Source organism: Lemur catta, chromosome 1, assembly GCF_020740605.2.
Source record: "Lemur catta isolate mLemCat1 chromosome 1, mLemCat1.pri, whole genome shotgun sequence".
Taxonomy (NCBI): domain Eukaryota; kingdom Metazoa; phylum Chordata; class Mammalia; order Primates; family Lemuridae; genus Lemur; species Lemur catta.
The window spans coordinates 165,908,123-165,929,204 of NC_059128.1; the positions used below are offsets into that span (position 1 = coordinate 165,908,123).

The 21,082-nt window shown below is 34.2% G+C and overlaps 1 protein-coding gene across 1 annotated transcript in view; it reads left to right on the forward strand.

The window, feature by feature from the left end:
• The window catches only part of DNAJC13 (DnaJ heat shock protein family (Hsp40) member C13), a 114,704-nt gene that overhangs the window by 58,107 nt on the left and 35,515 nt on the right, over window positions 1-21,082 (forward strand). The window contains exons 26-37 of the mRNA XM_045538762.1: window positions 550-651; window positions 2,793-2,897; window positions 3,929-4,131; window positions 5,190-5,274; window positions 9,856-10,010; window positions 10,527-10,572; window positions 12,542-12,696; window positions 14,066-14,267; window positions 15,703-15,818; window positions 16,684-16,762; window positions 18,487-18,622; window positions 20,710-20,894. Coding sequence (XP_045394718.1) covers window positions 550-651; window positions 2,793-2,897; window positions 3,929-4,131; window positions 5,190-5,274; window positions 9,856-10,010; window positions 10,527-10,572; window positions 12,542-12,696; window positions 14,066-14,267; window positions 15,703-15,818; window positions 16,684-16,762; window positions 18,487-18,622; window positions 20,710-20,894 — 1,569 coding nt within the window. The remainder of the gene's footprint in view (window positions 1-549; window positions 652-2,792; window positions 2,898-3,928; window positions 4,132-5,189; window positions 5,275-9,855; window positions 10,011-10,526; window positions 10,573-12,541; window positions 12,697-14,065; window positions 14,268-15,702; window positions 15,819-16,683; window positions 16,763-18,486; window positions 18,623-20,709; window positions 20,895-21,082) is intronic.

Sequence of the window (21,082 nt, forward strand, 5' to 3'; positions counted from 1 at the left end):
ATTTCTTAAATTTTTAAAGAAATTTTTATTTCTTAAAACTTGCCTGGTTTTATTCTTACTTTTTGCAAGTAATGCAAATGTTTTTAAATAAGTCCTAGGAAATTTGCATTTAAATTATAGTTTCTTCCTTCTCATATATTACCAGTTTTTAAGTTTAAAAAAACAAACTAGAACATTAAAAGGTTTTTAATGTAGCAGAATTATTTCTGATTATGGAATAATCTGTTTATTAAAAAGACTTTGGCAGAATAATTAGAGAACCAGAGTTTATCATGACAGTCTTTAGTTTTTATTTTTGTGGGTTTTTTTTCATTCAGAATATATTTAAATAAAAATTCTTACGTGGTCTCTTTTTAATACAGTTTTGCCCTTTTAATCGATCTAAATTCAGATTCCTTAAACACAAAATCCTGAAAATATTAAGTAATACTAGTTGTATTTAGTTATTTCGAAGAGATTCCAAGTATTTTCCTCTTTGAGAACCTTTTAGGTAATAGTATCTATTGGAAAGGAATGTTTTAGATTACAGAAAAATATTTTCTCTTCCAGAAAAATGTTAAGGATCTCATGGATTCAAATGGGATTAGAATCCTCGTGGACTTACTTACCCTTGCCCATCTCCACGTAAGCCGAGCTACAGTACCACTGCAAGTATGTATACTTGTCTAGGGTTTACAAGTGTAACATTCCTTGAATACAATGTTAGGGTCAAAAGAATCATAGAAATCTGAAAATATGTTAATATATGTGATCAAGTGTGTATTTCTCCAATAATAATAATAGTACTAATGCCTGGGAGATTAATTCACACACAAAAAGTGAAGTCACCAAAAGAAGAATCTGAAATGACCAGTAATGATTGATCTCATTTTATTTTTCTAATGTCTCTTTTGTCTTTTAAAGTAACTGCATCTTTAACGTGGCTTATCTTGAGGCATTGTGACCTTTAGGATTTAAACTGAATTCATCAAATATGTAAATAGAACTTTTAGCATTGACAGGATTTAGAATATGCTTTACCTTAAGGAATCTGGAGCCCTTGATGAAACCAGCCAAGAGGCCAGTTGTGGTGGCTCACGCCTGTAATTCTAGCACCCTGGGAGGCCTAGGTGGGAGGATCGCTTCAGATCAGGAGTTCGACACCAGCCTGAACAAGAGTGAGACCCTGTATCTACTAAAAATACAAATAATTAGCCAGGTGTGATGGTGTGTGTGTGCGCCTATAGTTCCAGCTACTCAGGAGGCTGAGGCAGGAGGATCGCTTAAGCCCAGGAGTTTGAGGTTGCTGTGAACTAAGCTAATGCCACGGCACTCTAGCCTGGGTGACAGTGCGAGACTCTGTCTAAAAAAAAAAAAAAAAAAAAATCAGCCAAGAGGACAAAGCTGCAAGTCTACTACAAGGCCTCTACTGATACCTAACTTATGGAAAGGGCCTATATGCGGCTCATTTGATTTTTTTTAATGTTATGTTTTGTTTTTGTTTAATTTCCTCGTGCAAGGAAATGTGTCATGTTAGATTTTGTCTGAATTGTAACCACAAGTGCTATTGGAATATCTAGAATATGGCATTTTCTGTTATCGAGTATGAATAATGGTAATCATAATGCTCATTATATACCATTGCAGTGTACCAGGTACTGTTCTGGTACACGTAATATGTTAAATCTTTAAAGCCCCCAACAGTCCTATGAGGCGGTTACCATCATTTTTTGCATTTTATAGATGAAGAAACTAAGAGGCTAAATATGTTGCCCAAGGTCACCCAATAAGTGGCAGAGCCAGACTTAGAACCCAGAAGTCTGTGCTCTTAACCACTTTGCTATACCACTATGTATGAGTCTAGCTGAAAGCTGATAGTTATGGGAGTATTTAAAATCCATATTATAATAAAATACACTACATAAAAATTCTATCCTAGGTTCTTATAAAACACTGATAGAGAAAATTGTTAGAATTATTTGTAGTTAGGGTAACAGATTGAAACTAAGTATTTAAAACCACTAAAAACTTTCCTGTTAGCATTTTAACTCTTTGATCTCAGGTGCTTATTGAAACTCTTGGTTGGAGTGAAGTTTTTTCCCCCAATAGAACTTTAATATTTTGTGCATTGTGGTTTAAGGTTAATGGTATGTGTTTTTTATATAACTATCTACAGTATTCTTTGCTACTAAAACTACAGTGTCCTGAGAATTTATTAATGACTATAGGGAATGTAGATGTCTTTGAATTTAACTTAGATTGCTGAGTAAATTTAGGAAACCATTTACTTCAAATGCATATTAATAAGGAAATAGACTGGGCATGGTGGTCTGTAATCCCAGCACTTTGGAAGGCTGAAGCAAGAAGATCCCTTGAGCCCAGGAATTCAAGACCAGCCGGAACAACATAGCAAGACCCCATTTCTACAAAAAAGTTAAAAAAAAAATTATCTGGGCATGGTGGTGTGCACCTGTAGTCCCAGCTACTCAGGAGGCTGAGGCGAGAGGATTGCTTGAGCCTAGGAGTTTGAGGGTACTGTGAGTTATGATCACAACACTGCACTACAGCCTGAGTAGCAGAGTGAGACCCTGTCTCTAAAAAAATAAATTAAAAAAAATAAGGAAATAGCTTTTTTGGACTATTAGGTTAGACATTTAATCCTTAACTCTTAACATAAGATCACTTAAAATTTCAGGTGAAATTTTAAAGGGCTATAAACCTCCCAAATTAGTACTGTGCAACTTTGTTTTGTGACATACATTTGCCCCCTTATATTTCTGCCTTGGAAAATAACAAATCTTTTTAAAACTTAGAGCAATGTGATCGAAGCTGCTCCAGACATGAAAAGAGAAAGTGAAAAGGAATGGTATTTTGGTAACGCAGACAAAGAGAGGAGTGGCCCATATGGATTTCATGAGGTATTTATCTTGGAGAAACTGTTTGTGAAGGTCTCAGCCTTTCTTTTGCCCTCCTGCTTAGCACTCATAGAGATGTGGAATATTTTAAAACTCTGATTTGAATTACTGTCATCAGCTCCAAGGGCCCATTTCCACATGACGGATTAGGTGGTTTGTATTTCTAGAGAACCACACATGCATACAAAATCATGTCTTCAAACTTTGTTTAAAAGCTATTGCTGGCCAGGCAGGGTGGCTCATGCCTGTAATCCTGGCATTTTGGGAGGCTGAGATGGGAGGATCGCTTGAGGCCAGGAGTTCGAGGCCAGCCAGAGCAATGTAGTGAAACCCCATCTCTACAAAAAATAAGAAAAATTAACTGGGCATGGGGGCACATGCCTGTAGTCTGAACTACTTGGGAGGCTCAGGCAGGAGGATTGCTTGAGCCTGGGAGTTTGAGGTTGTAGTGAGCTCTGTAATGACGCCACTGTACTCTAGCCCAGGCAACAGAGCAAGACCCTGTCTCAAAAAAGCAATCAAATAAAAATATTAAACATCCTTGTTATGGAGGTAGCACATAGGTGTTTAATGAACTTTATATAATAACAATTGCTATCTTAGTAATTATGTCAAAGTATAATGCTTCTATATGGTATGAAGAAGTAAGTTTTAATAATGCAGTTTGAAATTGACTGAAAATTGCCTGTTCGGTCCAAGAACTAAGGTCACTTTCCCTCTTTATCTGCTGATATTTGGTCCTGCCTTCCCATCTTTAGCTTCCCAGGCTCATTCAGAATTTGGTCATTTTACACTCTGCCTACCATTTTTACTCTTTCTGGTGTTTTTTATGTTCTGCAGGTTGGCCAACTAAATGCTTATTTTTCTTGTAATATTAGCCAAATTTGGGTTCCCAAAGGCCTGTCAACAACAAATTTTTTTCCATAGTGTACTTGCATGTGTGTTTCATAGTTTAGTATGTATTTACTATAAAACATTGGCAAAATTTTGCATTTTATTTTGTCTGTTTGTAATGATGCATTCCATCCATTAAGATGCAAGAATTGTGGACCAAAGGAATGTTAAATGCAAAGACCAGATGCTGGGCTCAAGGCATGGATGGATGGCGACCACTTCAGGCGATACCGCAGCTTAAGTGGTGTCTGTTAGCCAGTGGACAGGCTGTACTGAATGAAACTGACCTTGCTACTCTTATATTGAACATGTTGATCACAATGTGTGGATATTTTCCAAGCAGGTAAAATGTAATTGAGTGTTTCCATGGGAACTCTAAAATATATTGTTCTCCCCATTTGTATGGACGCTTCCTCAGTAATGTCATAGGATTACTCTGGGGATTTAAAACACCTTGAAGGAATGCTGTTTTGATGCTGGAACTTTTTGAAACATATAAAAAATAATTTACAAATTATATTGATAAGGTAGCTAAAAAGCCACTTTATCTGGGAGATTTCAAATAATATTACAAAATTGAGCCTTACTAGCTGCACTCTAGTAATAGTAACAGTTATAATATTTATGTGAATTAGATGTGAATGATTTGAAATAAATACTGCAATCCATAGACAGTGGTGAATGCCACCTTTTGTTCTGTCAGGTTAGCTACTCCTGGTATAGAAGGTGAGTCTAGGCCCACACCTTGCCCCACTTGACTAGTAAAGGTAAGAATTTATTCTCTAGTGGCAATAGTATTTATAACCCTTGCCTGGAACTTTTCAATTTTTATAAAATATTTGCATATATATAATTTTGTTTTATTCTGTTCTAAAAATATCTTGTGATGAAAATTACTGAGAAACTGTTACATGTTTTATAACACTGGAGGTTTACATGGTGCCAATTCTCTTTAAAAACCAGATCAGACTCAAAACCATATGATTAATATTTAGAAATACTGTAGCGTTAAAGTTAAAGCTACACTTGGAAAATACTGAACATAGTTAAATTAAGGTTTTTAAATTTGTAAGAAAGCTTGATATGCCCTTTGGGGGGAAATATCCACTGACAGTGTGTTGGACAACACCAAGTTTAATCAATTAAATAATAAATAAGAGTCTTTGGCTCTTCTAGGGTACTGTTTTTCAAGGAAATCTTATGGAAGGAAATGAAGTCATATTAAGCAGCCAAATAGATTTAAACCAAAATACCTAATCATGTTCCCAGCTGTATGAGAGCTTAGTCTTCATTAACAAAAAAGTAAGGTAACCTGCTTCATGCCTAGTAGAATGTCATATGCTCTGAACATGCAGATTTTGATAAATATATTAAATGTTGACCTTAGAAAATATTTTATAGGGATCAAGATAATGCCATCATTCGGCCTTTACCCAGAGTGAAAAGACTACTATCAGACAGCACTTGTCTTCCCCATATTATTCAGGTGAGTTCCTTTTATGTTACCAAACTAGGAGTAATATCTTAAGAATCATTTCTCAATTTTATTATATCAGTCCTAGTCTTTGTTTTATTGTAGTCTATTCCGTTTTCAAAAAGCCTAAACCCTGAATTACATTCATTTCACTTACTCTTGAGTTGATACTTGGAATATACTGTGGAAAGTCATGTTTTCAGAAGCCAAAACATGGGATGTCTCCAGATTCCAGAGTTATTCTAAAAGTTTTATTTATCCAGTCTTAAAACCCCACCATTGTAACTGAAAGGTGATTTATTCTAGTTTGTGGTGCAGGTTGCCAATGTTAGGACTACTGGGAGGTATACCAGCAAGCCACAGATGTTGACATGATGGTTTATATCTTAACAAGTAATCACAGCAGTCTCAACTAGCTTATGCCTCAGATTTTAACTGTTCTTTGTTATATGTTTTCATAGATAGCAGCTGATTCAAAGCATTGAGTTGAAATTATTTAGGATATATTAAAGTATCTTTTCTTTTTTCTTCTTTTATATTTTGCTCTTTGGAATTAAGCTATCTAAACATGAGATTAACGTTAAACTCAAATAAGTCAGGTTCTAGAGATTTGAGGTAAATATTTCCCTCCTGCTTACTGATTATTCTGTTGGAAAATCTAATTTTTTTTTACATTAACTATGCATAGCTTGACTTTAAAATCTATGCCAGTAACTTGTGCAATTTGTACCTATCAGTTGTACATTGGTGTGGAGAGAGAATTAGTTTATGTATTTTTACATTCACATGTTTACTACCTAGTGCCTATGTAAGGCACTGATAATGAAAAAGACTTGTGAATATAGTAATGCCTTATCAACTTTTTCTTTTTTTGCCAATTTCTGTTATTTACACATACCAGCATTTTAAAATTTGTATACTTTTCTATTGTGTGAATATTTCCATTCAAATCCTTAAATAAAAGGATCTGAATGGAATGAACTGGAAAATGAAAGGAAATGAACTATAATTATTTTTCTTCTAAATTACTACCACCATCAGCACCCCTAGAGGACCACGTAGCTGCATATATGAGGTGTTGCAAAGAGAAGGATTTGTTTTCTATGATGGACCCTCTCAACATGGAGATAAAACACCATGCTCAGAAAATCAACCTCTCCCAAACATTTTTCCAAGACTTACGAAACTGAGAGGAAAAGAGTAATGCAAATGGCATTAAATTTTAAGCCAGGAAGGGATGATTGAAAAATTTAAGAGATGCGGTCAGCATAACATGAAGCTTGAGGGAAGGAGAGTCTATTTTAATTAACTAAATATTTTTAGTAATATCTGAACAATTAAAGTGATAGAAAAGAATTTTGTTGATCAATCTAGCTGCTTTTAACAGCATATGCCTACTATATTTTTAATACTGAGTTAAAAAATATATTTTAAAGGTTATTTTTGTTTTTCCCTTAAGTTTTTATGTTCTGAGAGAATCTTACTAAAGCATGGTTAGGTATCTATAGTAGTTTTCAGGAACATTATCTGCATTGGTTGAAAAGGGATTTCTGTACTTCATTTGACTTTAAGAACAATTGTTAGTTTTACCATCTGATAAAGCTTAAAAATTTTTTTAATTTTTTCCCCTCCTTTGTAGAACTTTAAATAGAATTAGGGGATACAAGTTAAATTCTTTTACATGTATATATTGTATAGTGGTGAAGTCTGGGCTTCTGTACTCATTACACAAATAGTGTATGTTGTAGCCCATAGGTAATTTTTCATCCCTCTCCCCTCCTACCTCCCCACCCTTCCCCCTTTTGAGTCTCCAGTGTCCATTATACCATTCTGTGTGTCATTGCATAGTCATAGATTTAGCTCTCAACTTATAAGTGACAACATGTGGCGTTTTTCTGTTCCTGAGTTACTTCCCTTAGAATAATGGCCTCCAGTTCCATCTAAGTTGCTGCAAAAGATAGTTTCATTCCTTTTTATAGCTGAATAGTACTCCATGGGGGTGTGTGTGTGTGTGTGTGTGTGTGTGTGTGTGTGTGTGTGTGTGTATACACACCACATTTTTTTTTATTCACTCATCAGTTATGGGTACTTAGGTTGATTCTATATCTTTGCAGTTGTGAATTGTGCTTCAATAAACATTCAAGTTCAGGTGTGTTTTTTACATAATTTCTTTTCCTTTAGGTAGATACCCAGTAGTGGGATTTCAGGATCAAATGATAGATCTACTTTTAGGTCTTTGAGAAATCTCCATACTGATCTCCATAGATGTTGTACTAATTTACATTCCCACCAACAGTGTTTAAGTATTCCCTTTCACTACATCCTTGCCAACATCTATTGTGTTTTGACTTTTTAATAATGGCCATTCTAATTGGAGTGAGATGGTATCTCATTGTGTTTTTAATTTGCATTTCCCTGATGATTTGTGATGTTGAGTATTTTTTCATGTTTATTGGCCATTTGTATATCTTTTGAAAAATGCCCGTTCGTGTCGTTTGCCAATTCTTTAATGGGGTTTGTTTTTTTGTTGCTGAATTGTTTGGGTTCCTTATAGATTCTGGATATTAATCCTTTGTCAGATACATACTTTGTGAATATTTTCTCCCATTCTGTAGGTTGTCTGTTTACTCTGCTGATTATTCTTTTGCTGTGTAGAAACTTCTCAGTTTAATTAGGTCCCGTTTGTCTATTTTTGTTTTCATTGTTTTTACTTTTGGCAGCTTAGGCATAAATTCTTTGGCTAGACCAATGTCCAAAAGAGTTTTTCCTAGGTTTTCTTTTAGGATTTTTATGGTTTCAGGTCTTATATTTAAGATTTTAGCCTATCTTGAGTTAATTTTTGTATATGGTGAGAGATAGGGATCCAGTTTCATTCTTCTGCATGTGGCTATCCAATTTTCCCAACACCATTTATTGAACTAGAGTTTTCTTTCCCTGATGTATATTGTCTGCTTTGTTAAAGATCAGTTGCTTGTAGGATATGGTTTTGTTTCTGGGTTCTCTAATCTGTTCCATCGATGTGTATGTCTATCTTTATGCCAGCACCATGCTGTTTTGGTTACTATAGCCAATATACTATATTATACTATAGTACAATTTGAAGTCAGATAATGTGATACCTACAGTTTTGTTATTTTTGCTTAGGATTACCTTGGTTATTTGGGCTATTTTTTGGTTCCATATGAATTTTAGAATTATTTTTTCCATTTCTGTGAAAAATGATATTGGTACTTTGATAGAAATTGCATTCAGTCTGTAGATTGCTTTGGTCATGGACATCTTAATGATAGATTCTTCTGAGTCATGAGCATTGAATCTTTTTCCGTTTGTTTTGCCTGTGATTTCTTTCATTAGTGATTTATAGTTCTCCTTGTAGAGATGTTTCACTTCAGTTATATCTAAGACTAGATGTAACTGTGTATGTGTGTGTGTGTATTTTTTTTTTTTTTTTGCTAGCCTCAGAATTTGTGAAGAGGCTTGAGATACAGGTAAGAGAGTGTCTTAGGTTTTCTAGTATAGTGACAATTTGACACCTCTACTTGGGGGGCTTTTTTTTGGGAGGGGGTTGTTTGGTTGGTTGGTTGGTTGGTTGGTTTTTTTTACCTGCTATTGTCCATAATGTCAAGTCTTAAGCTACAGCTGCAGTTAACACTAGGGAAAATCCAGTGTGACTGTATTTTTCCTTTGTAAAATAGGTCATGGTATGAAACACTTAATCTGAGTACCTTATTGAACAGATGACACCAAAACACAGAGAAATTTAAGTCATTTACTTAAAAAACACATAGCTATCTAGTCTCACATGAGAGTTTGTAACTTTGGCTTCTTAATCTGAGCTAGTCCTTACTCTCTTTGTTGTAATTTTTTTCTGATAGGATTTGACCCCAAATTGGGCATTCTTTGGAAGCAAGTATTTATAGAAAATTGAAATGCCACTTTAATAAAACTTCATAGATAAAGTCTACTAAATTTGTTTATGAAATGTTTATTCATAGCAATTCTGTATGGTTTCTTACTAGTCCAGATTCATTACAGTGGTCCCAGAAATTCCCTTCGGTATACTTAGCTCAGATCTCTAAAGGCTACATCTTTTGGTACTTTCTAGTAGTCGAAGTACTCCTGGTACTTCTGGTGCTTGTTTACCCTCTTACCTTTTACTTGCACTTCTAGATCTACTTTTTAGTGCTGTTTACTGATAGTTGTTTTGTCTCCTCAAGTTCTCAAGTAGCCTTCAGGGGATTTTTCATGTCAACTCAACTGAACTGAAGCTAATCCAGAGAAGTCTGTTTAGGAAGATTCTCACACAAGAACCAATTTTACCTTATAACATCATGACAAAACTAGCTCGAGGCATGTTTTGTTTTTTTCTGAATAATTTTTGGCCAGTTCTCAATTGATATTTGACTATCTCTGCATTACATTTTGTAGAATGAATCATTTTCCAATCTGTTGTGGATCTAGTAGACCAGCTTAGTGAATCCCACTTACGTAAGAAACTATATAACTTCAGCATGTGAAATGCATAAACCTAAAATGAATTATGATACTACAAGTGTTTTACAACCCAATGACCAAAACATTTTCTTTTTTCAGCTACTGTTGACCTTTGACCCTATCCTTGTTGAGAAGGTTGCTATTTTGTTATACCATATCATGCAAGATAACCCGCAATTACCCCGTCTTTATCTGAGCGGAGTGTTTTTCTTTATCATGATGTACACAGGCTCCAATGTGCTTCCTATTGCTCGGTAAGAACTTTAAGGGTAATGTGTTTAAAATTATTATTTGAATTGTACATGGCCAGATTTATTTAATTGAATTTTTTGTGAGTATGTCATTGTTTTTATTAAACTTTTCATTGTAAAAGCAGTTTAACCACATGTCTGAAGATTTGGAAAATAAAGGAATAGGGGAGAAACTACTCAGAATTGTACCAATTTACCACATCTAACATAAGAATTCTATTATTATTTAGCATATGAATATATGCATTTAATATAACTATTTATATTATACATATAGATTAATATTTTACTTTTTTCTTAAAATTGAGTAATTTTTTATATTGTTACATATCTTTAATATGACTGTACTTTAAAATTTTTTCTATTTCATTTACATTCTTGCCTTAATCAGAAATTAAATAATTTGGGAATATAAATGTGAGTTACCTTTTATTTATCTGTCAGAGATCTGAAGAAAATTGAGGTTGCTAAACCTAAATCAGTTTCTGGATCTCACAGGTTGTTTATTTTTCTTTCTAGGTTTTTAAAATACACACATACCAAACAGGCTTTTAAGTCAGAGGAGGTAAGTCAGATCAATCATCTGAATACTTAACCCTGAGTATGCTGTCTTGGCACTATAAAGTTCCTGAGCTATGTATGTTTACCAGATTATAAGTGCTTGAGGGCAGGTATTGTTTTATTCATTTTTTTTACATTTTTTGTGGTATCTTGCACATAGAAAGTCTCAGCTAATCTTTTTAAATGACAATAAATGTTGCCAACCCTTTAGACTTAATATTAAAAGCTGTGAATTATAACCTGATACCCCTGTGAATGTAAGTTGTTCTCTTTGTATAAGATTTAAGTTAGTGATTTGCACAAATAATTCATTACATACTTGAGTCTCATATGGTCAGCTATGATTCAGGAGGACGTCAGCCTTTTTTTTGTTTGGATCCCAAGGTGGCAGAGTGTAGGTGTCTTTTTTGAAGCTACTCAGTTTTTTATATGCTCTGCTCTCATGTGTTCTTGTCATTTTACTGAAGAGGAAAACTAGGAGTTCAAAAAAGAATGAGACTTACCTAGGCAGCTTTGACAACCTGAGACTTTATACCTACATTTTGCAAAGAGATGCTTACTGTCAAAACATAACTGAAGGGTGTTTTTAGGTTTTGGGGGGATTTTGTCAAGAGCAGAATGATATACTAAAACCAGACTACTGTTTAGGAGACTAACAAAGAATGTTGCACTGTTTTGTCAGGAGACACTAGACTAAACTGTATGTTTTCTAGAGCAGCTAGGAAAGCCCTAGAAAGTAATTCATTTGTCTAATAATATTAAAGTGATGCCCATGGCAGCATAATTTCCACAGCTTTATACAAATAGAAAATGAGAATATTAAAAAAATAAAAAGAGAAAATTCTCTAATGATAGTACCTTAATGCAGTATTAGGCATTTGGGGCATTCTTTTTTCTTCCTTTATTTCTGTACATTTATACATTATATATTTTTTCAAATTTTATAATATTAGAAATGACATGTCATTTACCCTAACAGTGTTTTGAATAATTACAGCAAAACAGTGTTTATAGCAGAATTCTAGATATAAGAATTAACAAATAATAGTATTCTAAAGAACAAAACAACCAATTCTTCACCCATAAGTTTAATAGATAGTTGTCTATTATTTTATTAGCCAAAAGCCTAAAAATATTCCTTTCTTTTTTTTTCTTTTTATAATTTTATTTAAATTTTTTCTTTTCTTTTTCTTTTATCCCTATAACTGGGCAGAGAAAAATATTCCTTTCTAATTTTTCTTTGCACCAAGTGGTTAAGCCATATTTAGGGTTTTTCCCTCTGTCTCTTTGTCCTATTCTAGATAAATAAAACATCTAAATTTGCCTAGAAGGAAATAAGAAAAGCATTTATTTATGTATTAAAATACTAGTCTTTAAGATTTTATTTCTATCAGGTAAAGAAATGAGTTTAAAAATTTACTGTGGTAATGTATGATCATTATCCTAACTCCATTTGGCCAGCCAGAGGATAAGGACTTCTTAATTTAGGTAATTATAATTATTTTTGAGTAGAAATTCTCTATCTAAACCCAAGTCACATTTCATGAGGGCAGGTTTTTTTCAGATCGTCTAGACTGACTTGTTTTTTAAAACAGAACCAGGTATAGGTGGGAACTGTAGCCATCAATGTAATGCAGGATAACCGATGTAAATCTTCACAAGATCTTCCTTGTGTTGACCATTACTGTTACCCACGGTCAAAGGCCAGTCATCCTAAATAATGTTGGCAGCACCTAACACTTGAAGTTAAGACTGCTGCAGGGCTGGAGGCTGTCGGTTCTGCCTTGGAGATCTGCTAAGCTGGTTTGTGCTGGCCACCTTCCACTTCACATTTGGCATGCTTCCGTCTAAATTCCCATAGCATAAAAACAGTTGTATTTCTTTTCTTAAAATTTTCTCTAACCGTAAGTCACTTATTAGAAAATTGAAAGATAATTTTAGTGTTTCTGACTACATTTTGTTTTGTTTTAAAGACAAAAGGACAAGATATTTTTCAAAGAAGTATACTTGGGCACATCCTACCTGAAGCAATGGTTTGTTACTTAGAAAATTATGAACCTGAAAAGTTTTCTGAGATTTTTCTAGGAGAATTTGATACTCCAGAAGCAATCTGGAGCAGTGAAATGAGGTAAATTACCAGTTGTTTGTTTGTATTTTATACTCAGAATTTTTGCTACTTGCCATCTGGTTTGACTTCTATTAAAAGAAATGTTTTCATTAGTCTAAAATGATAATGGTCATTGATGCCAAATCAAGTGATGGGTTTTCACAAGGCCTTGCGCTTTTTTCAATTCTGACGTGGCTTGACAAAATTACTGTTAACCTAACAGAGTTTTGTATAAGGACAGGGAATACTACCACTGGTGCCTCTTAAATGAATTTATAGAACTGGTAAGATTTTAGACAATGAACTGGTAATATGTATATAGGGAATATATAGGGATAAAATCAAGACATACCTGCTAGGTATTTGGAAATAGGACTGTAGTCCACTAATTAAAAGCTATAACAACATAGTTTAGATGAGTGAATCAAACCAGAGAAACCCCAAATTATTTCAGAATGAGGACTCCCTGGCTAGCATGTTTTGACCTTAACCTGCAGGTTAGCATTCCTAAGGAATGTCCTTATTAGGAGGGGAGTGCCATGGGAGAAGCCTGTGGAGATCAAGAAAAAGGAAAGGCCCAGGAGCAAATGGCAATGTCCAGCCAGGTGCTGTCCAGAAAATGACTTGACATGAATAGTTTCAATGTCAAGGCTGCGTCTGTGGAGAACCCCTGAATTCTCTTAGCTAGATGGTATTAGATCTCCTGAGTCAATTATTCACCCCCTTCAGGCTGACTTCACACTCACCATACTACCTGCTGCTTATCATTGGACTTCTCAGGTAGGTTGACCTATAGGCTTGGCATGTGCTAGCCATCGATTTGAATATATTCTATATGGAAGTCATATTTTTCACTGGGAAAAAATGTATAGGAATATGAATAAATTGGCAACACAGTTCTTCTAATTTTTTTTCTCCTGAGATTGTCTAATATGAGTTCCCATTGAAAAGATATATCTCTCTGTGTGCTGACCAAAACAAGTTTCTGCTTAGCTGAGAGCCAGGTCCTAGACTCTAGTAAGTTAATTAAAATAAATGCCATGTAGTGAGCTGCTTTGGGGTGACAGCGACCTTGAGTTCCCTGGCTGTACCCTCACACATTCAAGTGCCATGTCTAATGGCTGATTTTTTTTATAGGAAGGACTGGGAGTATCAGTCCCTTTCTGTATGATCTTTATAGCTATTATAGATCAATTTACTTCCACTGAGTATTTTTATACAATAAGATTAGCATACCCTGAGTAACATGCTTATAAGCTCTCATTTTAGGCCAATAATTAAGTTATTCTGAAGGTGATCCACGTAATTCTCTTGTATGGTTATCTTAACCATCTCTTTAAAATAAAATAATTCCTTCATAATGCATGAATCGAGGTTTTTATAATTGTAGGCGCCTCATGATAGAGAAGATTGCTGCCCATCTTGCTGATTTCACACCTCGTCTTCAGAGTAACACAAGAGCACTTTATCAATATTGTCCCATCCCTGTTATCAACTATCCACAACTAGAAAATGAACTATTTTGTAATATTTATTACCTCAAACAACTTTGTGATACACTCCGGTTTCCAGATTGGCCAATTAAAGACCCGGTAAGTCAGCAGTTTAATTTGTGCATTCTTAAGCTATAAAAATAGCCTCTAATCGCTTCTGGGTATTTCTTCCTCCTGTGATAAGAAGGATAATAGCTTCCTTAGTATTCCCTCTTAAGAACTAAGCACTGTGTAACACTGAGATTTGCAGTATATTAGAAATCTCAAACCGATCAGTAATTTTTTGAGGGAGTATTAAGAACTTTATAATCTTGATCTTTTGTGACAAAGACAAAACAAATTTCATGCAAATAACACAATTATATACCAGAGTAGCTTGGTGAGAGCTAGTCTTTATAGCAGATTGATTAAGCTCACAGGTAGAGTTAGCCAATCTGGGATTGAGTTTCATCTGGGCCTTTAATAACTATTTAACATTCAGTACATGGCTTGACTTCTCTAAGCCTCAGTTCTCATCTCTAAAATCGTGGTAGTAACAATAGCTATCTCTGGTGGTAGTCGTGAAGATTAAACAAGAATTCACATAAGCATAATTCCTGGCACATATAAGAGGCATTAAGTATGACTTGCTCTTTTGTAAAGTAGTATTTGCTGTCTACCTGTCCACAGTGTCCTTGGGACTTCTCTAATCTGAGCCTTTGGATACCTATAGGGACCTAGGTGCCCATGTTATTCTGTTACTGTAGCAGAGGTTATACTATTACTATCTAAAAGATTTCAGAACAATTGCCATTTGTACCACAAGTCACTTTCTCTTCACAGTGCAGTGACCAAATAAAGTCAGGTAAACATTGGCACTTGTTCAGGGTTCAACATGAGATAGTAGAAAAAGTATGGGCGTTTTAGACCTAGGTTTGAATTCAGCTCCACCACTTACTAACTGGGAAGCATGTAGCTATCTCTCAGAATCTCAGTGTTTTCATGTATTATTGAGATTTTATACAAGAATTAAATTTGCACATTCTGTAAGTACCTAGCTCCTTGCCATATAAGTATGCAATAAGTATTCACTCTTTTCTTCCCACTTGCCACCCAGACTCCCTTGTGTTCACTGTCCCCTACATTTGTTTGAATGCTATCATACTGATTGATAAATATGTCAGATCACCTTAAGAAGCATGCACAATACGTAGTGCTTGCTTTCTTATGACAGTGTATTTATCATCTACTAATTTCAAAGCTTTTTATATTTTCTTAATGTTTCTTTTAAAATTACAGATAGAGACACAAACTGGCAGAGAACAAAAAATATGACTTAAAAAATAGAGTAATGTAGGCTATAACAGATAACCTTGCTACCGAACTATACAACAGTGCTAAAAAGGTGATTTTGCTTATATGTGTTTCAGAAAGTGCTAGATAGCCTAGAAGTGTCATTTTAGATAAATACAGCACAAGAATTCTATGACTTAAAAATTATATTCTGCAATAGCATTACTTTAACAGATAAAAGTTTTAATCCTCTATCTTTAAGGTTAAGCTTCTAAAAGATACCCTTGATGCCTGGAAGAAGGAAGTAGAAAAGAAGCCACCTACAATGTCAATAGATGATGCTTATGAAGTGCTTAATCTGCCTCAAGGACAGGGGCTGTGAGTTATTTTCAGTTATTTCATAATGGCAAATGTCTACCTTACCTTAAAATATTACTGTCAAAGACTAAATTATATTTAAACCAACCATTTTAAAAATTTTTGCCTATTCTTTGATACATATCCCTATGGGAATAACCATATGGAACTATATCCATGCAACTTTCATTTATTGCACATTTATTAGCCAAACTGTATTCTTCTGTTCTTGCTGGTTCATTCATTTTTTTCTGTTAATTGAAATAATGTATGCAGAGTACCTGGCACTGTATCTGACACATGGTAATCACTCACATATTTTTTTCCCCCTTTGTCTTACAATTTGTGTTATGCATGAGGGAGAGATTTGATAGCAATATGCCTAGGACACTAAATGACAGATTATGAAAAAAATGCAGATTTACCTTATTAATGAAGTTTTATAGTAGACTAGATATGTTAGAGAAAATGATTTAAAAGCCATTTTCTTAAGTATAGACTAAAATTGTACATTTTTGGCAAGACTGATATAAAAACTTAGAAATACAGATTGGACCTGGCATTTTGAAAATTTTAACAAGTTAGTGGCTTTTGGTTTTCTAAAAAATATTTCTTAGTTCTTCAAACTCCCAAATGTGGTTTTATAATTTAAAGTGAACGGTAACTTTGCATAGGGAACTTTTAGGGTTTGTCTTTCACCTGTAAAGATAACATATAAAAATAATCTTAATTCTTACTGGTTTAATTTGATGCCTATTAATCATTAATAGATGATCACATACAATTCCTGATATAAGTAAGGTTCTTAAAACATCATTTTAGATGATTATGTAAATGTTTTTTTCTTGTACCTTACTGTATTCATAAAAGTTTTCCTGTTTAACAGGCATGATGAGAGCAAGATTAGAAAAGCTTACTTCAGACTTGCACAAAAGTATCACCCTGATAAGAATCCTGAAGGGAGGGTATGTACTGCCTTTGGAATTAGGGCTTTTGGATTGATTTGTTTTTGCTCTATTATTAGGAGGAGAAAAGATAACACCTTCTGTGCCAGTATCTGCCTTATAATATACTCCCAGTGTATGTTTAATAAACTTCTAGCCACATGCTCATGTTTTGTACATGAATGGTTCTCCCTCAGTTTACCAGAAGGGCTGCCCTTGTGACTAGTAACTTATGGGTTTTATTCTCTCTCTAATGGGCTAATGGGCAATCACAAGAATAATTGAAAATTAGGAATATGAGTAAAGTTAATTCGTTTGTAGGTGATGCATTTGCCATTGAGATTGCTTTGGGCAGTTTATGTATTTTTTTCTAATGACATACAACTTCCTATCACTGTAACTAAAGAGGTGGAAAATTTGGTTCAGATTTTAAATCATCTGCTGCCAGCGTTCTCTGATCCTACCTCATCCAGCGAAGACTCATGAAAGATGAAATCATATAAGAACCACTAAAACTAGAACTGATAGTCTATTGCTAGAAACTTGGAATAATTTCCACTGATTTCAAGGTCAATGGTTTTCATGGGAAACAGTATTTCTGAATGGGAAGACTTGACATTGAAAAGATACCACTTTTATGTTTAAGGCATTTTTAATCAAAAGCCTGGGCTTTTCTTGAGAACCTCATAGTAATTCACATTCGTCTGGGAGAAAAAATACTCAAGATATGAAGAAATTTTGAAATCAATTATTAAATTGCCAGGCTTAACCTACCATATATTAAAACACTTCATAAAGCTATAATAATAAAACAATATGATACATAAGAATCAATATATAGATCAATGGAACATCATATACTACAGTAGTTTAAGAGGATGGATTTAGGAGTCAGACCTGGTGTAAGTCTTAGTGCTGCCACCAGTTGACTTTGTGTCCTTGAGCAGGTTACTTACTATCTCTAAGTTACAATATCCTCATGTGAAAAATGAGGACATTAATAGTATACACCTCATATGGCTGTTTTGAGGATTGAATGAAATAATAGCATTTAGCACAGTGCCTGGTATAGTGTTCAATAAAGAGTAGCTGTTATCATAATTTTTGTTACATTAGGTCAAAAACTAAAGAGCTTAATATGATCTATTTAAAGATACTTTTTTTTTTTTGAGACAGAGTCTCACTCTGTTGCCTGGGCTAGAGTGCCGTGCCATCAGCCTAGCTCACAGCAACCTCAAACTCCTTCTCAAGCAATCCTCCTGCCTCAGCCTCCTGAGTAGCTGGGGCTACAGGCATGTGCCACCATGCCCGGCTAATTTTTTCTATCTATTTTTTAGTTGTCCAGTTCATTTTCTTTCTATTTTTAGTAGAGACGGGGTCTCGCTCTTGCTCAGGCAGGTCTCGAACTCCTGAGCTCAAACGATCCACCTGCCTCGGCCTCCCAGAGTGCTAGGATTACAGGCGTGAGCCACCATGCCCGGCCTAAAGATACATTTTGAAATTCTTATTTGAAGAATTTTTCAGTAAATGGTATTGAGATCACTAAGTGCTACTTGGAAAAAAAAAAATTACTTTCACCTTAACAGTATACCAGCTGGATTACAGTTGGAATGAATTCCTTAATGTAAAATATAAAAATAATAACTAAAGAAGTTATTGGTAAAATACAAACCAGTTGTGTCCTGTTTTAAGCTGTAATTTGAGATGTTCCAAATTAAAATTTAATTATGCTTGGTTATATACAGGATATGTTTGAAAAAGTAAATAAAGCATATGAATTTTTATGTACCAAATCAGCAAAAATAGTGGATGGGCCAGATCCGGAGAACATAATTTTAATTCTGAAAACACAGAGCATCCTCTTCAACCGTCATAAAGAAGGTAAGGCCTCTGTTATTCTTAGGTTTTAATTTATCCTCCAGCTAATCCTTCCAGGTTACTTCTTTCCTCAGCATATTTTAATAGATTTAGAATTATTATTGCAAAAGACTCGTAGAATCACATTTTAGAGACAGAAAAAGAGTAGTCTTCTAAAGAAAGACCCAAAATATTGTTTGTTTTATACCTTTCCCGTCGTACGTATGTTTTTCAATATTTTGCATTTCCAGTGAGTTTTAATGATTCCTTCCCGAGTGACATTTCTTTCTACGGGGTTACCTGGTTTTTGTGTTTTGCCATTTAGCAGCAAATATATTAAATGGTATCTAAAATGGAATCTGGAATTTAAAGATCATTTAATGTTCTTAAATGACATATAAAAGACTATGTCTATTATAACTCCAGAACCCTCTGAAGGTTGAAAACACCAAGAATGTTAAGGTTTTTAAAAGCAGTACAGACTTTTTAAATGGTCATATACTTCTCTTCACACCTCCCATTTCCTGTTGTAGCTATCAAGGCCCTTGTGGGACAGTTTGTAAAACACTGGTATAGATGAATTAAGTGTAATTTCAGGGTAGAGGATTGTCCAACATGTTTCTAGAGCCATTTATGGTAGCCCTAACAGTAGCAGCCCAGAAAGCCAGAAGTATGTTGAAAACATTTAAGGCTTTCTTAGGGACGAGGGGTTAGGTTCAATATGGCAGATGTCATTGGCATGGGAACTGAACTTGGCTTACAGCACAAAATGGGAGACCAATTTGTTACAGGATGATATTGAGAGAAAAGGAAGAAAGAACAGTGGGGATTTAAGATAAGCATGAGGAATGTTGGGTAATTGAAGAGAAAAGATGGAGTTACAGTTGAATTATTGGAGGAGATAGCCTGAGGATATAGCAGTTGTATCATTTAAGAGAGCAGTGATTAATTAGTTGATTTACTTTTTGTATATGAATTGAACAGAACACATTGTAAAACATTTTAGTTAGATGGCATTTACTGCTAATGAGAATGAATTTAGAAACCATTTTCAAAACACTTGTTTATTTTTTAATGGCTGATAGCTATATTAGCCATCCCTGTTATCAAGCTTGTCTTCTGCTTTTTCCAAAGGGGATTTATACCCAATAAGCTGTGGGGTGGGGGTCCTGATCTGATAGGACTTAAAATTAATTTATTATTTTTTCTTCTCACATATATGTATGTGTTAGGAAAATTAGGACCAGTTCCAAGGGACCTTTTTTTAAGCCAGTTTAGAAATGAATTTCAATTTAAGGCAGATTATTGATCATCCTTAAAAGGTAAAAAGCTTTATGCAGATTTCAAGTGAAATTGCAGAGTTACTTTTAATGTAATAGCCAATTAATTTACATATTTCTGCATAATAGTTTAGTTTTTTTTTAAAAAAGGATGAAAAGAACAGTAATTGGGCACATATATATGCCAGCTTTCACTTCTAAACTTATCGAAATGTAGAATTAGCTAAATACAGTTAATAAATTAACTTTTTATTTTGTACTTCTATTAATAAATTATATTCAGTATTTTTGAATGTTTATTTTAAGGTAACTGGTTAAATAGAAAAAGGCACTTGTTATCTAGAAAGGTTAATATAAAATATTCACTCTCATTTAAATAAAATGTCTTCTCACAATCTTTATTCTTTATAAAGAGGTGTGTATCATGAACGTTAGTGCAATTTCTGGTGCATTCACTATATCTTGCTGTCTATGACCAGGTGAAAAGTTACAAAGATCACATGGACAACATAAAAAGTAGGTATTCTGCAAAGGATCAAAACAACTATACACCAAGGGCAGTTAATTTACCAGAAAATATTATTTTCTAGTGGAAATATTTTAAAGAAATCAAATAAGTTTGCTAAAAAGGAAACACCCAAGGGATTTTCTACTAGTATTAATTTTTTAAAAAAAACTGGAATTAGGAGACATTTAAGAAGTTGAATATTTTATCATTTTTATTTTTTTTTAAGACAACATAATTGAGCATGGTGTCAAAATTAAAACAATAGCGTGATCAGTTTTTGTTTTGTCTTTTGTTTTCTCAACACTAACCTTTGGGTTTTTCAGATTTACAGCCTTATAAATATGCAGGATACCCCATGCTAATTAGGACTATAACAATGGAAACTTCAGATGACCTCCTTTTCTCAAAAGAATCACCATTGTTGCCTGCTGCTGCGGAGCTGGCTTTCCATACTGTTAACTGTTCAGCCCTCAATGCTGAAGAGCTCAGAAGGGAGAATGGAATAGAGGTGATATGGGTGACCTTTAGGCTTATCTTTAAGCTCATTTGGACACATTATCTGACTCCTAGCAATAGAGAATGTACCAAGTACAAATGTAGATGATACAGTGTCTTCTTTTAATTTATTCCAGCAGGTAATGCAATATTATATTCTCTGTATTCTCATACCAAAATTAAAGGTAGAAATGGAACTCT